This window comes from Physeter macrocephalus, unplaced genomic scaffold, assembly GCF_002837175.3.
Source record: "Physeter macrocephalus isolate SW-GA unplaced genomic scaffold, ASM283717v5 random_754, whole genome shotgun sequence".
Classification (NCBI taxonomy): domain Eukaryota; kingdom Metazoa; phylum Chordata; class Mammalia; order Artiodactyla; family Physeteridae; genus Physeter; species Physeter macrocephalus.
In genome coordinates this window covers 24770-38744 of record NW_021146040.1, presented here as the reverse complement: position 1 = coordinate 38744, position 13975 = coordinate 24770, and the positions used below count along the sequence as shown (strand labels likewise).

Genomic DNA, 13975 nt, shown 5'->3' with positions numbered 1-13975 from the left:
AGAGAGAGAGAGAGAGAGAGAGAGAGAGAGAGAGAGAGAGAGAGAGAGAGAGAGAGGGGTCGGGGGGGAGGGAGGCGGGCCCGGGGCAGGGGCAGGGGGCGCTCACCGTGAAGGTTCGGGGTCAGCGGCGTCCACGGCGCCCACTGGTTGCGCAGGCCCAGGGCGTGGAAGAGGCCGCCAGCGTGCACGGGGCCGGGGGAGTGGCGGGGTTCTCCCTCGAACCGCCCCGGCGCGGGCATTTCCTTCGGGTTGAAGGGCCCTAGCCGCCGGGCCTGCAGGGGCCGCGGGTCCGGCTCGGGCTTCACATCGATGAAGAGGTCCGGCATCTCCATCTCGTCGTCTGAGTTGGCGGCGGGAGCGGGCTCTCTTCGGCGAGGCATGCAGCCGGCCTTGCGGCGGGACATGGGTCACGGGCAGGCGGACTGGCGGGCGGAGGACTCGCGAGCCGTGCGCGCTCACACCGAGGCGCCCAGGTGAGTGACTGCGGCGACCCGCGGCGAACTCTTACACGTGCTGGCCCGGCCCGTGGCTCCGCCCACCGAGGCGGGGCCTGACGCGAGAGGACTGCCCCACCCTCAGCCAAACTTAATCCGGACCGTGCCCCCTGCGTTTTTCTAAGTGATCAAATCTTAACCATAACGAGTTCACACAACCACGCATAGAAACAGCTATTCCTGATCCCGTTTTCGGGCTGGTGGAAATTGAGGCACAAGGTGCCCACACACTCCCCCAAGCGAGAAAATGGTAGGGGCCACGTTTCTACCTAGGCGCCTGATAGTAACCTGGTCTGTTCCATTAAACGCATTACGATAAAAGTTCCTTGGGCAAACATTGATTGAGCGCCTACTATGCAACAGGTTCTGGACCAAGTACTGGGGATGCAGCAGGGTACAAAACACAATAACCCTGGCCTCATGCAGTTTATTCGTTCAGGGAGACAGGACTCTCAACAAGATAACTATGTAAAATACAGAGTGCCTTCCATGACACCTGTCATGGAGAAAAAAAAAAAAAAAATCCAGGAAGGGTTATAAAGGGACAGGATTACTGGGGTGACGGGTGGGCCTCAATTTGCTCCCCATGCCGGGCCTGTGTATTCGAGGAGTTCTGTAGTGATTAAGTTCTGTATTGATTGAGTTCTGTGAGAAAACGAGGTCAGCTCCAAGGGCATCTTTTGACCACTTTAAAGTCTTTGGCTTTTCCTAGATGGAACCCCTGGGAAGGTTCTGAGCAGAGGAGGGTCGTGATCATATACAATGACTCTGCTCTTAGACCTGGGATCGTCTTTAAAACCAAATAGCCAACCGTCTTGCCTCCCTCGGATGGGGCCTCCTCGAACTTCCCTCCTCAAAGCTGCTCTCTCTGATCACTATTTGAAGTGGCATCAACACCCTGTCCCACCCTTCAACCCTGCAAGTTTTCTTTTCTTCCTGGCACCAACCACATCAGATCTAGAACTGTTTGTTTACTGTCCTCTCACCCCTTCCCCCAACACAAGCCCCCTGAGGTCAGGGCCAGGGTCAGTCCGACCCTGCCGTGTCCCCAAGCCCAGCACTGAGGGAATTTCACATGCTAATCTCCACTGCAGGCCTGAGGGTTCCTCATATTGTTATTCAGGTCTCAGCTCAATTGTCCTCCTGAGAGCAGAGGACCTCCCTGACCACAGGATCTAAAGGAGCCCCACCCTGCTGAAGGCCTTACAATTTACACTCCATGACCTCCATCTGTCCCCAGTTCCCTCCTGGGCCTCAGGTTTCCCATCTGTTACCTAAGGTGGCTTCTTCTTCAGTGCCACCTCCCCTGACAACCCAACCTCCCCCAACCCTGCCACCCATTATCCCATTGCCCTTATTTTATTCCTTTTACATCCTTGTCAAGCCCTGAAGGATCTTGTCGATGTATTTGTTCATGTAATAACCTGTGGTGTCCCTCTCAGCCTCCCTAGAATGTAGGTTCTGAGATGGCAGGAGCCAAGTCTGTCTTGTTCACAAATAGAGCCCCTAATCATTCATAGTTCAGTTAACAAATTGTGTATTGAGCTCCTGCTATGTGCATTCTTTCAATAGATATTTGCAGAGGGTCTGCGTACCAGGCACCGGGTCTTGGGGGTCCGCTGGGAAGCCAAGGCCCACAAGGCCCTGCCTTACTGAAACCGTGTGGAAGAAGTGAATTCTGAGCCCACAGCAGCGCGTTCCCACTTCAGGCCATACATTTTGCCTTTCAGGACCTCATTTCCCCCTGTGTAAGATGGGGCTGCGGGGAGGGCTGCAGGACCAAATGACCGCCTCTGGTCTCTCCCAGCTGCTGCTCTCCAAGGCTTTTGCCTGGTGCGTGGCTGCTGAGAGCATGATCAAGTAGGGAAGGTGGGGTTCGGCCTGGAGGTGAGGGGTAGGAGTGTGCACGTGTAGGGGGATGGGGGTGCCAAGTCCAATCTGCGCTTAACTCAGACGGGAGGCGCCTCAATTTCTTCTTCTGTAAAATGGGCATCCTGGACGTCCCCACCTCGCAGACTGGTGGATCAGCTCTAAGCGCTGGGCCAAGCCGCTGGCGGGGTGGTGCCTGCGTCTGTGCTGGCTTCCGAGCCCGCGAGCCCGCCCGAGACCACGTGGGGCGGTGGCGGCGCGGGCGGAACCCAGGCTCGGCGGCTCGCGGCCCGCCCGGGCCTCTGCAGCTGGGGCGCCGGCGGAAGTGGGGGCTCCAGCCGCTGCGGACCTCGGTGAGTGCGGGATTGTTGCTGGTGGGTCGCGAGCACTTTCCCGTTCCCCGGCACCGGCCCGGGACGCCCACCCGCGCGCAAGCCCGGGAGTGGCGGCAAGAGTCAAGTCCGCGCCTGCAACGCCGGCTGCTGGGACGTTCTGGTCCCCGAACGCCTGCACCCGGGACTCTGGTTCCGAACGCAGCAGCGCACACATTCCCGCGCCCGGGGTGGGGGTGGGGGTGGGGGCGGAATGCACCCCCTCGGGAAAACAGTAACGACGACGATATTATAACAGTAATAACGGCTGCAGTCTTGAGACTCCCGCCTTTCCTGGAGTGGAATCGCTCGCCTAATCTGAGCCGGGAGGTGGGAAGAACGTCCAGCCCAGGGCGGAGTGGGGAGTGGACGCCTGAGGGCCGGGAGGACCTACTTAGTGTAAGAAAAGGAGAGCGATGCGTGGCCAGGGCGGAATTGAAAGGAAACTGACCGGCCCAGTGGGCGGAGGTTGGGGGGGGTGGGATTCTGCGTTCGGGGTCCCGATCCTCACGGGGTGTGTGTGTGTGGCCCATTTAACTAATTTGCATCCAGACGGGGCCCACCCATGAGGTGGGTGTAGGCTGGTCAGTATCTCGGTTAAGCTGGTAACTCAGCTGGTTCTCCACCTGGCAACTGAAGGGTTAGTTTGTCCACTGAACGGATCGTTCCCATTTTCTAGAAAGTGAGCCCTGAGGCCCCAGGGATGGAAGTCTGTGAATCTCCTGGCCCTGCCATTGACCAAAGCGATGGGTACTTTAGTTTTTCTAGTGGGAAAGGGCTTTGGACATTTTTTCCTGAAACCTGGGCAGGAAATCCTTGGCTTGGAGACTGACAGGATAAAGGCCTCTCAGGCTTGGTCACCAGGGAGAATGGATAATACCTGCTTTTGCTGTCTTGGGCACACCCTGTGTGACCTTTCTCAAACCAGTTTCTTATCAGGTCACACCTTGACTCCCAAACCTCCAACGGATCCCCTATGCTGGCTGAAAAAACTGCCCATTTGCATAGGGCAGGGGTGATGGCCCTGACTCAGACCAGCCTAGGTTTGCTTCTTTCTCCTGCCAATCACAGGCTTGCACCCAGTCAATGATTTGGCATCGTCCAGCTTCACAGCTTCCTCTTTGGGAAAATGGGGCTTGTGCAGGTATGACCAAATCTTTGTTTTTCCCTCCCTAATGGAGAAAACAGGACTAACATGTTTAATTAGTCATGTAATTAAACATGTTTAATTTTGTTTTATCCAGGGATTGAACATAACTCTTTGGCCACTTGCATAATTCCCATCAGTCCTTCATTAAGTACTAGTCCTAGAGAGGAGAGTGTTTCTCCTAAAATACTTAAGTGTTAACCTAGGTTGGGAGAAAGCCCTGGGAGCTGATGACCCTTGACTAAACTGGGAACGCAGTGGTCAGATACATTAGAAAATGTATATATCCCTTAATCTCATTCACAGCCGTAGTGGTGAGATAATGAAAATGTAGCAATCTCATTAATTCCATTCACTGTGGTCTTGCCCATCAGGCAAAAACCAGGGAGTCTTCCTCGGCTTTGCTCAGTCCATTAGCAAATAGTGAGGGCTCTCAACCCTCAAAAGATAGCCTAATCCAATCACTTCTCCCCACCCCCCACCCCCACCCCCATCCCCATCTCCATCCCAGACACCTGTCATCTTCCACACCGCCCACTGCAGTGGCTTCCTCACCAGGCCGTCTGCTTCTCCCTTTGCCCTCACAGTCCATTCTTCCTTGCAGCAGTCAGAGGAATCCCGTGATTACCGGGAGTCAGACCCTGCCCCTCCTCTGCTCAGAACCAGCCCCTGGAGAGACCCAAGTCCTCAAGCCCCTGCACATCCTGCCCTTGCCCCAGCCTCCTGCATACTGGCCTCCTTGCTGTGCCTCAGTCTCCCTTCCACGGGCTTTGCATTTGCTGCTCCCTCGAACTGGAATGCTTTCCCCCCAGATCTCCACATGGCTCAATTCCTGTTTCATTCTGGTCTTTGCTCCAAAGTGACCTTATCAGAGAGATCTTTCCTGAGCCCCTTCCTGGAAGCCACCTCTTACCGCCAGGCAGGGCCAGGTGTCTGCTCTGGGCTCCTGAGGCCCCCGGGCTCCTTCATTCCAGCCCTGCCCACTCTGGGTCGTCATTGTCTGGAGACCTAGTATGTGTCATCCACTGGACTGTGAGCCCAGGAGGGCAGGGCTGGGCTCTTTCACTCCCAGCTGTGTCTCTAGCACCACCCAGCATGGGCCAGGCACAGAGCAGGCACTCAGATAACAGGGGGAGTGAATCCTTCCACAAGTGTTTACTGAGTCCCCCCTGGTTGCCAGGCCCTAATTGGGGCTGGGGATGGAGTTGTGAAGTAATCATATACATCCCTTCCCTCGAAGGCTTATGTTCTGTGGCAGAACAGACGGCACATAGGCAAACAAGTAAATGCATATTGTCAGGAGGTGATAGTGCTGTGGAAAAAAAAGATACTGCAGGGTGAAAGGGCTATTATTTTCCTCCCCGTAAAGATGATGTTTGAGCAGCGAGCTGAATGACGTAGGGAGGAAGGTGAGTCATGTATCTGGAAACATATATATGTCTCCCAAATGGAAGAGGGTTCCAGGCAGTAAGAACAGCACCGTGCAAAGGCCCTGAGGCAGGAATGTGCTTGGCATTTTCAGGGACTGACAACGGTGACCAAAGGGTAGAAGGGTGGGAGATGAGGTCAGAGAGGTGATAGGGCCTTGTAGCCATCGTGAGGACTTTTGCTTTTGCGCTGGGTGGGATAGGAGCCATGGGAGGCCTCTGAGCAGAGGAGGGGTGTGATCAGACTTAGTTCTAACAGGAAGATCCCTCTGACAGCCGTGTGGGGAACAGACTGGGGTGAAGGTGGAGGCCAGGAGCCCAGTGGGGAGGCTACTGGAATAGTCCAGGTGGGAGGTGATGGTGGCTAGACCAAGGAAGGGGCAGAGTAGGGGTGGTGAGAAGTTCCCAGATTCTGGATGCATTTTTGAGAGTGGAGCTGACAAACTTGACTGAAGGATTGGATGTGGGTGGGAGAGAAAGCGAAGAGTCCAGGATACTGCGGATGTCCTTTGCCTGTGTGATCAGCAACCTCCCTGTGAAAGATCTTCCTGACAGCCCTAGGAGGTCTTTTTTTAATGTTTCATTTCACGGATGAGGAACTGGATCAGGGAAGCTGCTCCTAGAGTTGCAGTGATCTGCCCAGACCCCTTGTAGTAAATGTGGGAGGGCTGGGACCCACCCGCTCTCCCCCAGACCACACCCTCATCCCCTATGCCAGGTGGTGAGCTGTGGCCTGCCGCAGGTTCTCATGTGGCTCGAGAGCTAAGGGTGGGTTTTGCGTTTTTAAGTGGTTGGAAAACTACAAAAATCTTTTGTGGCGCATGAAAGTATATAAAATTCAATATCAATAAGTAAGGTTTTATTGGAGCACCGCCGTGTTTCCACGTGTTTCCGTATTGCCTGGCCACTTTCCTCCTACTCTGGCAGAGCTGAGTAGTTGTGACAGAGACAGAGACAGGCCCTTGAAGCCTAAAATATTTACCATTGGGCCCTTTACAAAGGAGATTTGCTGACCTTCGCTATGTGTTCTGCTAATAAGATTTGGGCCAGCAGCGGGGGTGTCCTATCAGGAGGACTTGGCAGGTAGTTACACAGGGGCTGGGAAAGATCCGGGTCAGGGACAGAAAGAGGTTTGGGGAGTGCGTGACAGAAAGGCTAGGAGAGGGAGTTCGGATTCCTGAGGGAGGATCTAACATTTTTTAAGGGACATGGAAGCATTCCGATATGTCCCTTCCTTTTTAAACCTAGAATTTCAAAATTCTTTTGAAAAGGTTATACAGATTCAAAACGGATCCAAATTCAAACAGAATTTAAAAGGTAAAACAAGGTAGACAGCTAAAAGTCTCCACCCCGGGCCCTCCACGGGCTGAATGACCCATGTGCGTTTGCAGTTTTTTTGTTTGGTTTTAGGCCGTGCCACGCGTCTTGCGGGATCTTTGTTCCCCAGCCAGGGATCGAACCCAGGCCTCCAGCAGTGGAAGCGCCGAGTCCTAACCACTGGACTGCCAGGGAGGTCCCTGTTTGCAGTTTTCCTGGGGACTGTCAAACTGCCCCTCTTTGAGTGTCCGTGAGGCTGTGAATATGTTCATGTGTTCAGTAGTCTTTGTTACCCACCCTGCATCTGTTTGTCTGCACCAGTGGTTCTGAACCAGAGATGATTATTTTTTTTTTTGTCCCCCAGAGGACATTTGGCAATATATGGAGATCTTTTTGTTTTGTTTTGGTTTGGTTTGGTTTTTTTTTTTTTTTTAATTTTTTTTAAAATTTTTATTATTTTTTTTTTTTTGGAGATCTTTTTTTAAAAAAAATGGCTTCATTGGGTTGTAATTCTCCTAACAAAGTATTCACCAGTGGAGACATTTTTGGTTGTCGCAGCTTGGGGTAAGGGTGGGGGACGCTCCTGCATCTAGTGTGTAGAGGCCAGGGATGCTGCCCAAACCCTACACCTATGCACAGGACAGCACCTTACAACGCGACAAAGAATGGTCCAGGCCCGAATGTCAATAGTGCCAAAGTTGAGAAGCCCTGGTCCATTGCTCTGCAGGATCCTTTCTTGCAAGGAGCTGACACTTGAGCTGCAGAGACAGGAAGAGCCTCACGAGAAAAAGGACAATCCCAATCACCACTGTACGGTGAGTGGCCCTGGGATGGGACGCTGGGTGCCTGATACGTGTCAGTCACTTCAGTTAATCACTTTAGGGAAGAGGGGACTGAGCCACAGGGAGGGGAGGGGCGCAGCTGCCTGAAACTTAGGTCCTTCTCTCTCTCTCCTCCTGCTCACAAAGCCAGCATCTCCCTGCATGCAATCAACAGCAGTACAGTGGCGGGGGAGGGTGAATGAAGAGTTTGGGATTAACATTTCACACTACTATATGTAAAACAGATAACCAACAAGGACCTACTGTATAGCACAGGGAACTATACTCAGTATTCTCTAATAACCTATAAGAGAAAAGAATCTGAAAAAGAATATATATATATACACATATATATGTATAACTGAATCGGTTTGCTGTACACCTGAAACTAACACAACATTGTAAACCAACTATACTTCTATAAAAACAACCCCCCAAAAAACAAACAAAAAAAAACCCAAACCAACAACAACAAAAAACCCCAAACACCTCAGTGCAGTGGCATGTAATATGTTCCAGGCCAGTGCTTAACTTGCACGTTTGTTAGGTCATTTAGTCCCCGTGACAACCCTGTCAGGTTGGTCCTCTTATCACCCCCATTTTATAGATGGGGAAACTGAGGCACAGACCGTTTAAGCAACTTACCCTAGGTCACACAGCAATACTGATACTAATACAGTCGGTATTCAACTGTAACTTTTTTTTTTTTTTTTGCGGTACGCGGGCCTCTCACTGTCGTGGCCTCTCCCGTTGCGGAGCACAGGCTCCGGATGGCCCAGGCTCAGCGGCCACGGCTCACGGGCCCACCCGCTCCGCGGCACGTGGGATCTTCCCGGACCGGGGCGCGAACCCGCGTCCCCTGCATCGGCAGGCGGACCCTCAACCACTGCGCCACCAGGGAAGCCCCTCAACTGTAACTTTTATGGAGAACCTAGTACATAATAGGCCCTGTCCTGCATGAGCCTGTTGAATCCTGATAACAAGGCAAGGTGGCCGGCCGTTGGTGCCAATTCCTCCACACGGTGGAAGGGGAAACTGTCTCTTGCTTGAGGTCACCCAGCTGAGCAGGCCTGGGAGCTCACTCTCCACTCCATTCGTTCCAGCAGAAACAGTATTTAAGGAGCCTGGTCCCTGTGCCACTTAGTGTTCAGGAGCTGGGGGCACAGCAGTGCGAAGAAAGCAAGGTCACTGCCTGTGGGGAGGCCGCCATCTCGCAGGGAGAAAGACCAAAGCAGAAAAATAAATAGACAACGTCATGTGCAGGAGTGGTGTGTGCGACAAAGAATGAGGAAGCCCGTTGGGATGGAGGGGGCTGAGGGGTAGATCTTGAAGGCAGGGTGGTCCGGGAAGGGGAGGGGAGGTACAGGCAGAGGGAACCGCAAGTACCAGGGCCCACCAAGGGGCCGCGCCAGGCGTGCCGGAGGCCCAGCGAGGAGGCCAGTGTGGCCGGGTGGAGAGGGTAAGCGCCGCGCTCGGCAAGGGTGCTGGCGGCATCTGGGGCGCTCAGGGCCTTGAGGGCTGTGGTGAGGACTTTGGCTTTGACTCTGAGCAAGACAGAAGCCAGGGGAGGGCTCCGAGCAGAGGAGGGATGTGATCTGACTCAGGTGTTAACAGGGTCCCTCTGGCCGTGTGTGTGGACAAACTGGCAGGGGGTGAAGGTGGAATTGGGTGGGAGTCCAGGGAGGAGTTGACTTCAGCAGCCCAGGCAGGAAGTGACGGTGGCTGGACCGAGATGTTGGCAGTAGACAGAGTGAGAACTATTAGGTTGTGAATACATATACACATATTTTTTTAATTAAAAAATATATTTTCCCCCTGAGTATATTTCTTTCTTTTTTTTTGGCTGCCTCAGTTCCCCGATCAGGGATTGAACCCCGGCCACTGTAGTGAAAGTGCCAGATCCTAACCACTAGACCACCAGGGAACTTACAACCCCCACGCCCCCACCCAAGTATTTCTTTCTTTGTCTTTTATGATCTTGATATTTTCGAAGAACAGGGTAATTTTTTTTTTTTTTTTTGGAGAATGTCCCTCGATTTGAGTTGCCTCATGATTAGATTCGGGTCATCCGTTGTTGGCAGGAATACCACAGAAGTGGTGCCCTGTCCTCAGTGTATCACATCAGGATGCACATGGTGTTTGTTTGTCCTATTACCGCACATGTTGGCTTTCATGCCTAAGTTAGGCTGGCATCCACCAGGTTTCTCCACCATAAAGTTACTCTTTAGTCTGTACAAGGAATACCTTGTGAGGAGGTACTTTAAGACTTTGTAGATATCCTGGACCTTCTGAAACGTTCACTGACAAGTTTTAGCACCCATTGACAATTTTAGCTGCCGTTGTACGATGCGGATTTCTCCCTCTCCCCCTTTATGTATGTCTTCATTTATCTGTTTACGGTAAGTATGGACTCACGGATTTGGCCCTTTCAAGCTGACTCCTGTGTGACTGGGAATTTGTTTGGAAGATCGCATTTCATGATGGATTGGACGGGCTGTGTGTGAGAGAAGAGAGGAGGCCAGGACTTGTTCTTTCAGCAAATATATTTATTGCCAGCGACTGGGGATAAAGCTGTGATAAAAGCAGTGCAAAGGCCCTGCTCTCCTGGACCTCATGAGTGGTGGTGCCAGTTCCTGGGAAGAGGGGGGCTGGCTGAGGGGTGGCACAGATTTTAGGAGGGGGACTCAGGAATTGGGTTTTGGTCAGGTTAAGTGGAGGTGGCGTAGACAGCCCTCTGCTCCCAGGCCTCCCTCTTCCCGTAGCCCCACACTCCCCATAATGGCTCCCTGCTCTTCTTCTTCACCCAACAGCCAGGATAATGCAGACTCCACTGACCATTCCTGTGCCCGTGCTCCGGCTCCCCCGGGGCCCTGATGGCTTGAGCCGAGGCTTTGCCCCCGACAGACGCAGAGCCCCCCTGAAACCGGTGGTTCCTGAAATCCCGGAGTCTCAAGAATCTCGGGAATCCCAGGAACAGCGGGCCCGAGCCGCCCTTCGGGAGCGCTACCTCCGCAGCCTGCTGGCCATGGTGGGGCGCCAGGTGAGCTTCACGTTGCACGAGGGTGTGCATGTGACCGCCCACTTTGGAGCCACTGACCTGGACGTGGCCAACTTCTACGTGTCGCAGCTGCAGACTCCGATAGGCGTGCAGGCTGAGGCGCTGCTCCGGTGTAGTGACATTATCTCATACACCTTCAAACCGTGAAGATGTTATCGTGTTCATCTTTCTGCCTCGGGCGCAGCCACAGTCTCCCAGGCCTCCATATGCTCCTGAGCTTGGACCTCTGGGCCCCAGAGAGTTCGGAACACCCTTGGAATTTTGAGCCAAGCTTCAAGCAACTCTGGCTTCTTGGGACAGTAAAATTCTGCGGCCCCAGGAGTTCTAGATCCTGTTGAAAGGAAGGCTCTACCTCACAGAACTCTAAAGTATACAGATACACGGGCCTCATGCCCGTTCCTGAAGATTCCGGGTGGAGAGAGGGAATAAAGGAAGGCAAATTGTCTAGTGGGAAATTGTCTGTTGAAGAGTCTGCAAAGTTCAGCCACCCTGGAAATACTCCCCTCCTGCCAAAGTACCAGTTATCCCAGGAAAATTTGCCTTTTTTTTTTTTTTAATGTACCCTATAGGGATTGAGCCAGACTTAGGGAGTAGAAGGGCGGCTATCCACGGGCTGAATTCCCATGGAGCTGGGCCAGGAAGGGGAGGACACGTCAAGGGAGTGAGAGGAACTCCGATAAAGGTGTGGTGATTGGACCTCCCGCTAGTCTCTGGGAACGCTGGGGCGACCTGGATGCCAGACTTGGGAGATTTGGACTTGATTTCTTTTTCGGGTGGTCTCGGATGTCCGTAGCGAGTTGCGCGGCTCGCACTGGGTCACATGGTCACGCGCAAGGGCTCCTCCTATTGCCTGGCCTCTGGGTGGGTAGATTCGCTTCCCCGCCCATACGGTTGGGACCTGTCTGATCCTGTGTGGCGGCACCACTGGGAAAAGGCAGAGGATTAAGGGTTAGGGTGAAACTTTGCCCTTTCTCCATTTCACCCCAGCTGTGTAGCGTGGCCGTCCGTATCACTCGCTTTACTTAGCCCCATTACTAGTAGTCTTTCAGCAGATTTGCTTTTATTTATTTATTTATTTGGCCGCCGCGGGCGGCATGCGGGATCTTAGATTCCGGACCAGGGGTCAAACCCTTGCCCCCTGCAGTGGAAGCGCCGAGTCCTAACCACTGGATCGTCAGGGAATTCCCTCAGGAGATTTACTTTTAAAAAGTAATTTCTGCCCCCTTTGTAGTCCCATCTATTTAAGAAGGTAAGTGAAGATTCCATTAAATATAGATGAGATTTGCTTTGTTCCTCCTCAGTCGTCAAAGTGCGGTGGCCAGTGAAGTTGAATGAAGCATGTGGAGAGCCTCAGCTCCCATATGTCCATTCACAGAGCTACCTTTGGCGACTCCTGGGCCTAGCTTCGAGTTGCCTAAGCAACGACGTCGCCTGCTCCTCCCCATGTATCCTTGTTTGGTTTTAGCTCCTCCTTCGCCGAGTGGCTTGTTGGGCTGGGATAGTGTGGAGAAAGTGCGGATGCGAATACTAAGCGACTGAATCGAGCCCTTGTGGGGGCGTGGCTTGAGTTCGTGCTAGTTCGCTACTGGCTCCGTGATCTACCTGGTCCGTCGCCCGGTATTTTGGTTGGCAGATTGGTCCCTTGCTTTTGGCATTACTTCCTTCGTTCAGTTTTTTAAAAAACTTAAATCAGGGCTATAATATTCCTTATGGGCTCCTATTTCAATTTTTAAATTTAACTTGTATCTTATACAACGCTATCCAAATACAGAGGGTTATTGATGAAGCTGCAGTCTGCAAATGGAAGGCTAGAGACTAACCAGCAAGTGGGGACCGGCTTCGTCTGCAGGCAGATGATCCCTTTCCCGCATCCATCACCTGTACTCATATATTCAACACAGCTTCTGTCGCCTTCCCTTTCAAGTTCTCCATCTCTTTACTTCTCTCCTTACCAGTTGGCCTAGCCCCACCAAGCAGATATTTTTATTTCTGTCAACTCCGTTCCCTTCTCCGTGCCTGAGCTTGTGACGAATGTGTGAGAGCCTAAACATTAGTTATCTAGATGAAAGCGGGGAGGCGGGGTGGCTCAGGTTCGCGCTTGCGCGCTGCTCTGGGAGACGGCGTCCACCTCGCCCCGCCCCTCGTATTCTGCAGTTCCGGCTCTGCAGATTCACTGCTCACGTTTCTTTTTCTTGTGGCTCTTTCTGCCTTTTGTTTCCCCCCTTTAACAACGCACGAGACAACTCTACCTGCAAATAACTTAAATTGATTTTCTGCTTTTCTGGGTACTCGGCGGGCTCACCGGCCCTTAACGAAAGTGCGGCTGCGAACGAGCAGGCGCGCACGGGGCTCGGGGGAGGCGCGCTCGAGCTCCCGGCGGCGACGACTACGACGACCAGGAGAGCGGACGGAGGCGGCGCCTGAAGCAGTGGCTGAGCCCATGCCCCGGGACGGCGGGAGGGCCCGGAGAGACAAGTCCGGGGCCCGGGGCATGTCCCCAGGGCCCCCGTGAGGAGGCGGCGGCGGCGATGGAGGTCCCGCCGCAGGAGGCGCCGCCCGGGCCGGGCGCGGACGGCGAAGCCGAGGAGGCCCCCGCCGAGGCCCCGTCTCCCAGTCCCGCATCGCCCCCGGCCGACGGGCGCCTTAAGGCTGCGGCCAAGCGCGTCACGTTCCCGTCCGACGAAGATATCGTGTCCGGAGCTGTGGAACCCAAAGACCCCTGGAGACACGGTAGCTGCGGCTGGAGCGTGGAGGCGGGCTGGTGGGGGACCTGGGAGTCAGTGTAGAGCCCAGCACAGAGGTGGAGCTTAATAAGTTGCACCTAATGATGCTTTAAGGAGACAGTCGTCAGTTTAGTGCTGGAGAGTGTTAGAGAGGAGGTGGCTGTTGGGTTGGGAAGGTGAAAAGTAGCTGGTTTATGCTACTCTCCCCCTCACCGGCCCCCCCCCCCCCGCCAAGGGACGCTGAAGGTGATCTTTTTAGGAATTGAAACGGTGAGCAATCAAAGAAAGTTTGGTGGCTTGGGAGATTAGGAGGGCGGTAGCCTTTGTGTTTATAGTTTCCCCAGAGAAGGATAGAGCAGTCAGGGGACGTAGAGTGGGTCAGCATTGGCGCTGAAAGGGCAGTTGGAGTTTGATGGGCCCATGGGGACAGAAAGGTTAAGTTGCTGGTCTGCAAGCCTCGGGGCAAGGTATGGTCATGTGGTTCACTTCCTTGGGTGAAAGAAGAAAGAGGAATAAACCTGGACCGTGGCTCTAGACCAGTCAGTAGATCCTGGGGTTGGGAAAAGAGAGTTAAAGTAAACAAACTTGCCAGAAAAGTAGCAGAGTTGGTGGTCGGTTTGGGGGTGGGTAAGATAGAGGAGATATTCAGTCTTGGCATTAAGAAGAAGAAAAGTCACTGCGTGCCTCCTTTTCCTCTCCCCTCCCAAAAAAGGGAAGCAGAGTATTGTCAGTCAGTCACTAGCAGAGG

The 13975-nt window shown here is 53.5% G+C and overlaps 2 protein-coding genes across 5 annotated transcripts in view; one reads left to right on the top strand and one right to left on the bottom strand.

Annotated features, from left to right (window-relative positions):
• Positions 1-404, bottom strand: part of ZNF296 (zinc finger protein 296) — a 3853-nt gene extending 3449 nt beyond the window's left edge. Inside the window, exon 1 of the mRNA XM_024132772.3 lies at positions 107-404. Coding sequence (XP_023988540.1) covers positions 107-404 — 298 coding nt within the window. The remainder of the gene's footprint in view (positions 1-106) is intronic.
• GEMIN7 (gem nuclear organelle associated protein 7) lies at positions 344-10803 on the top strand. 4 transcript variants are annotated; one of them, XM_028486240.2, is made up of 3 exons: positions 375-473; positions 7353-7440; positions 10257-10803. In XM_028486240.2, the coding sequence occupies exon 3, from the start codon at positions 10265-10267 to the stop codon at positions 10649-10651; it is 387 nt and encodes a 128-aa protein (XP_028342041.1). In that variant the 5' UTR covers positions 375-473; positions 7353-7440; positions 10257-10264; the 3' UTR covers positions 10652-10803. The 4 variants fall into 4 exon arrangements, with proteins under 4 accessions (XP_054939263.1, XP_028342041.1, XP_007101330.1 ...); XM_007101268.1 differs by lacking the exon at positions 375-473 and adding an exon at positions 2641-2716; XM_055083288.1 differs by lacking the exon at positions 7353-7440 and having other exon boundaries at positions 344-473.
• The last annotated feature ends 3172 nt before the right edge of the window (positions 10804-13975 follow it).

Bases quoted from the DNA above. Each gene is read 5' to 3' on its own strand.
- GEMIN7 (XM_055083288.1), top strand. From the start codon at position 10,265: ATGCAGACTCCACTGACCATTCCTGTGCCCGTGCTCCGGCTCCCCCGG.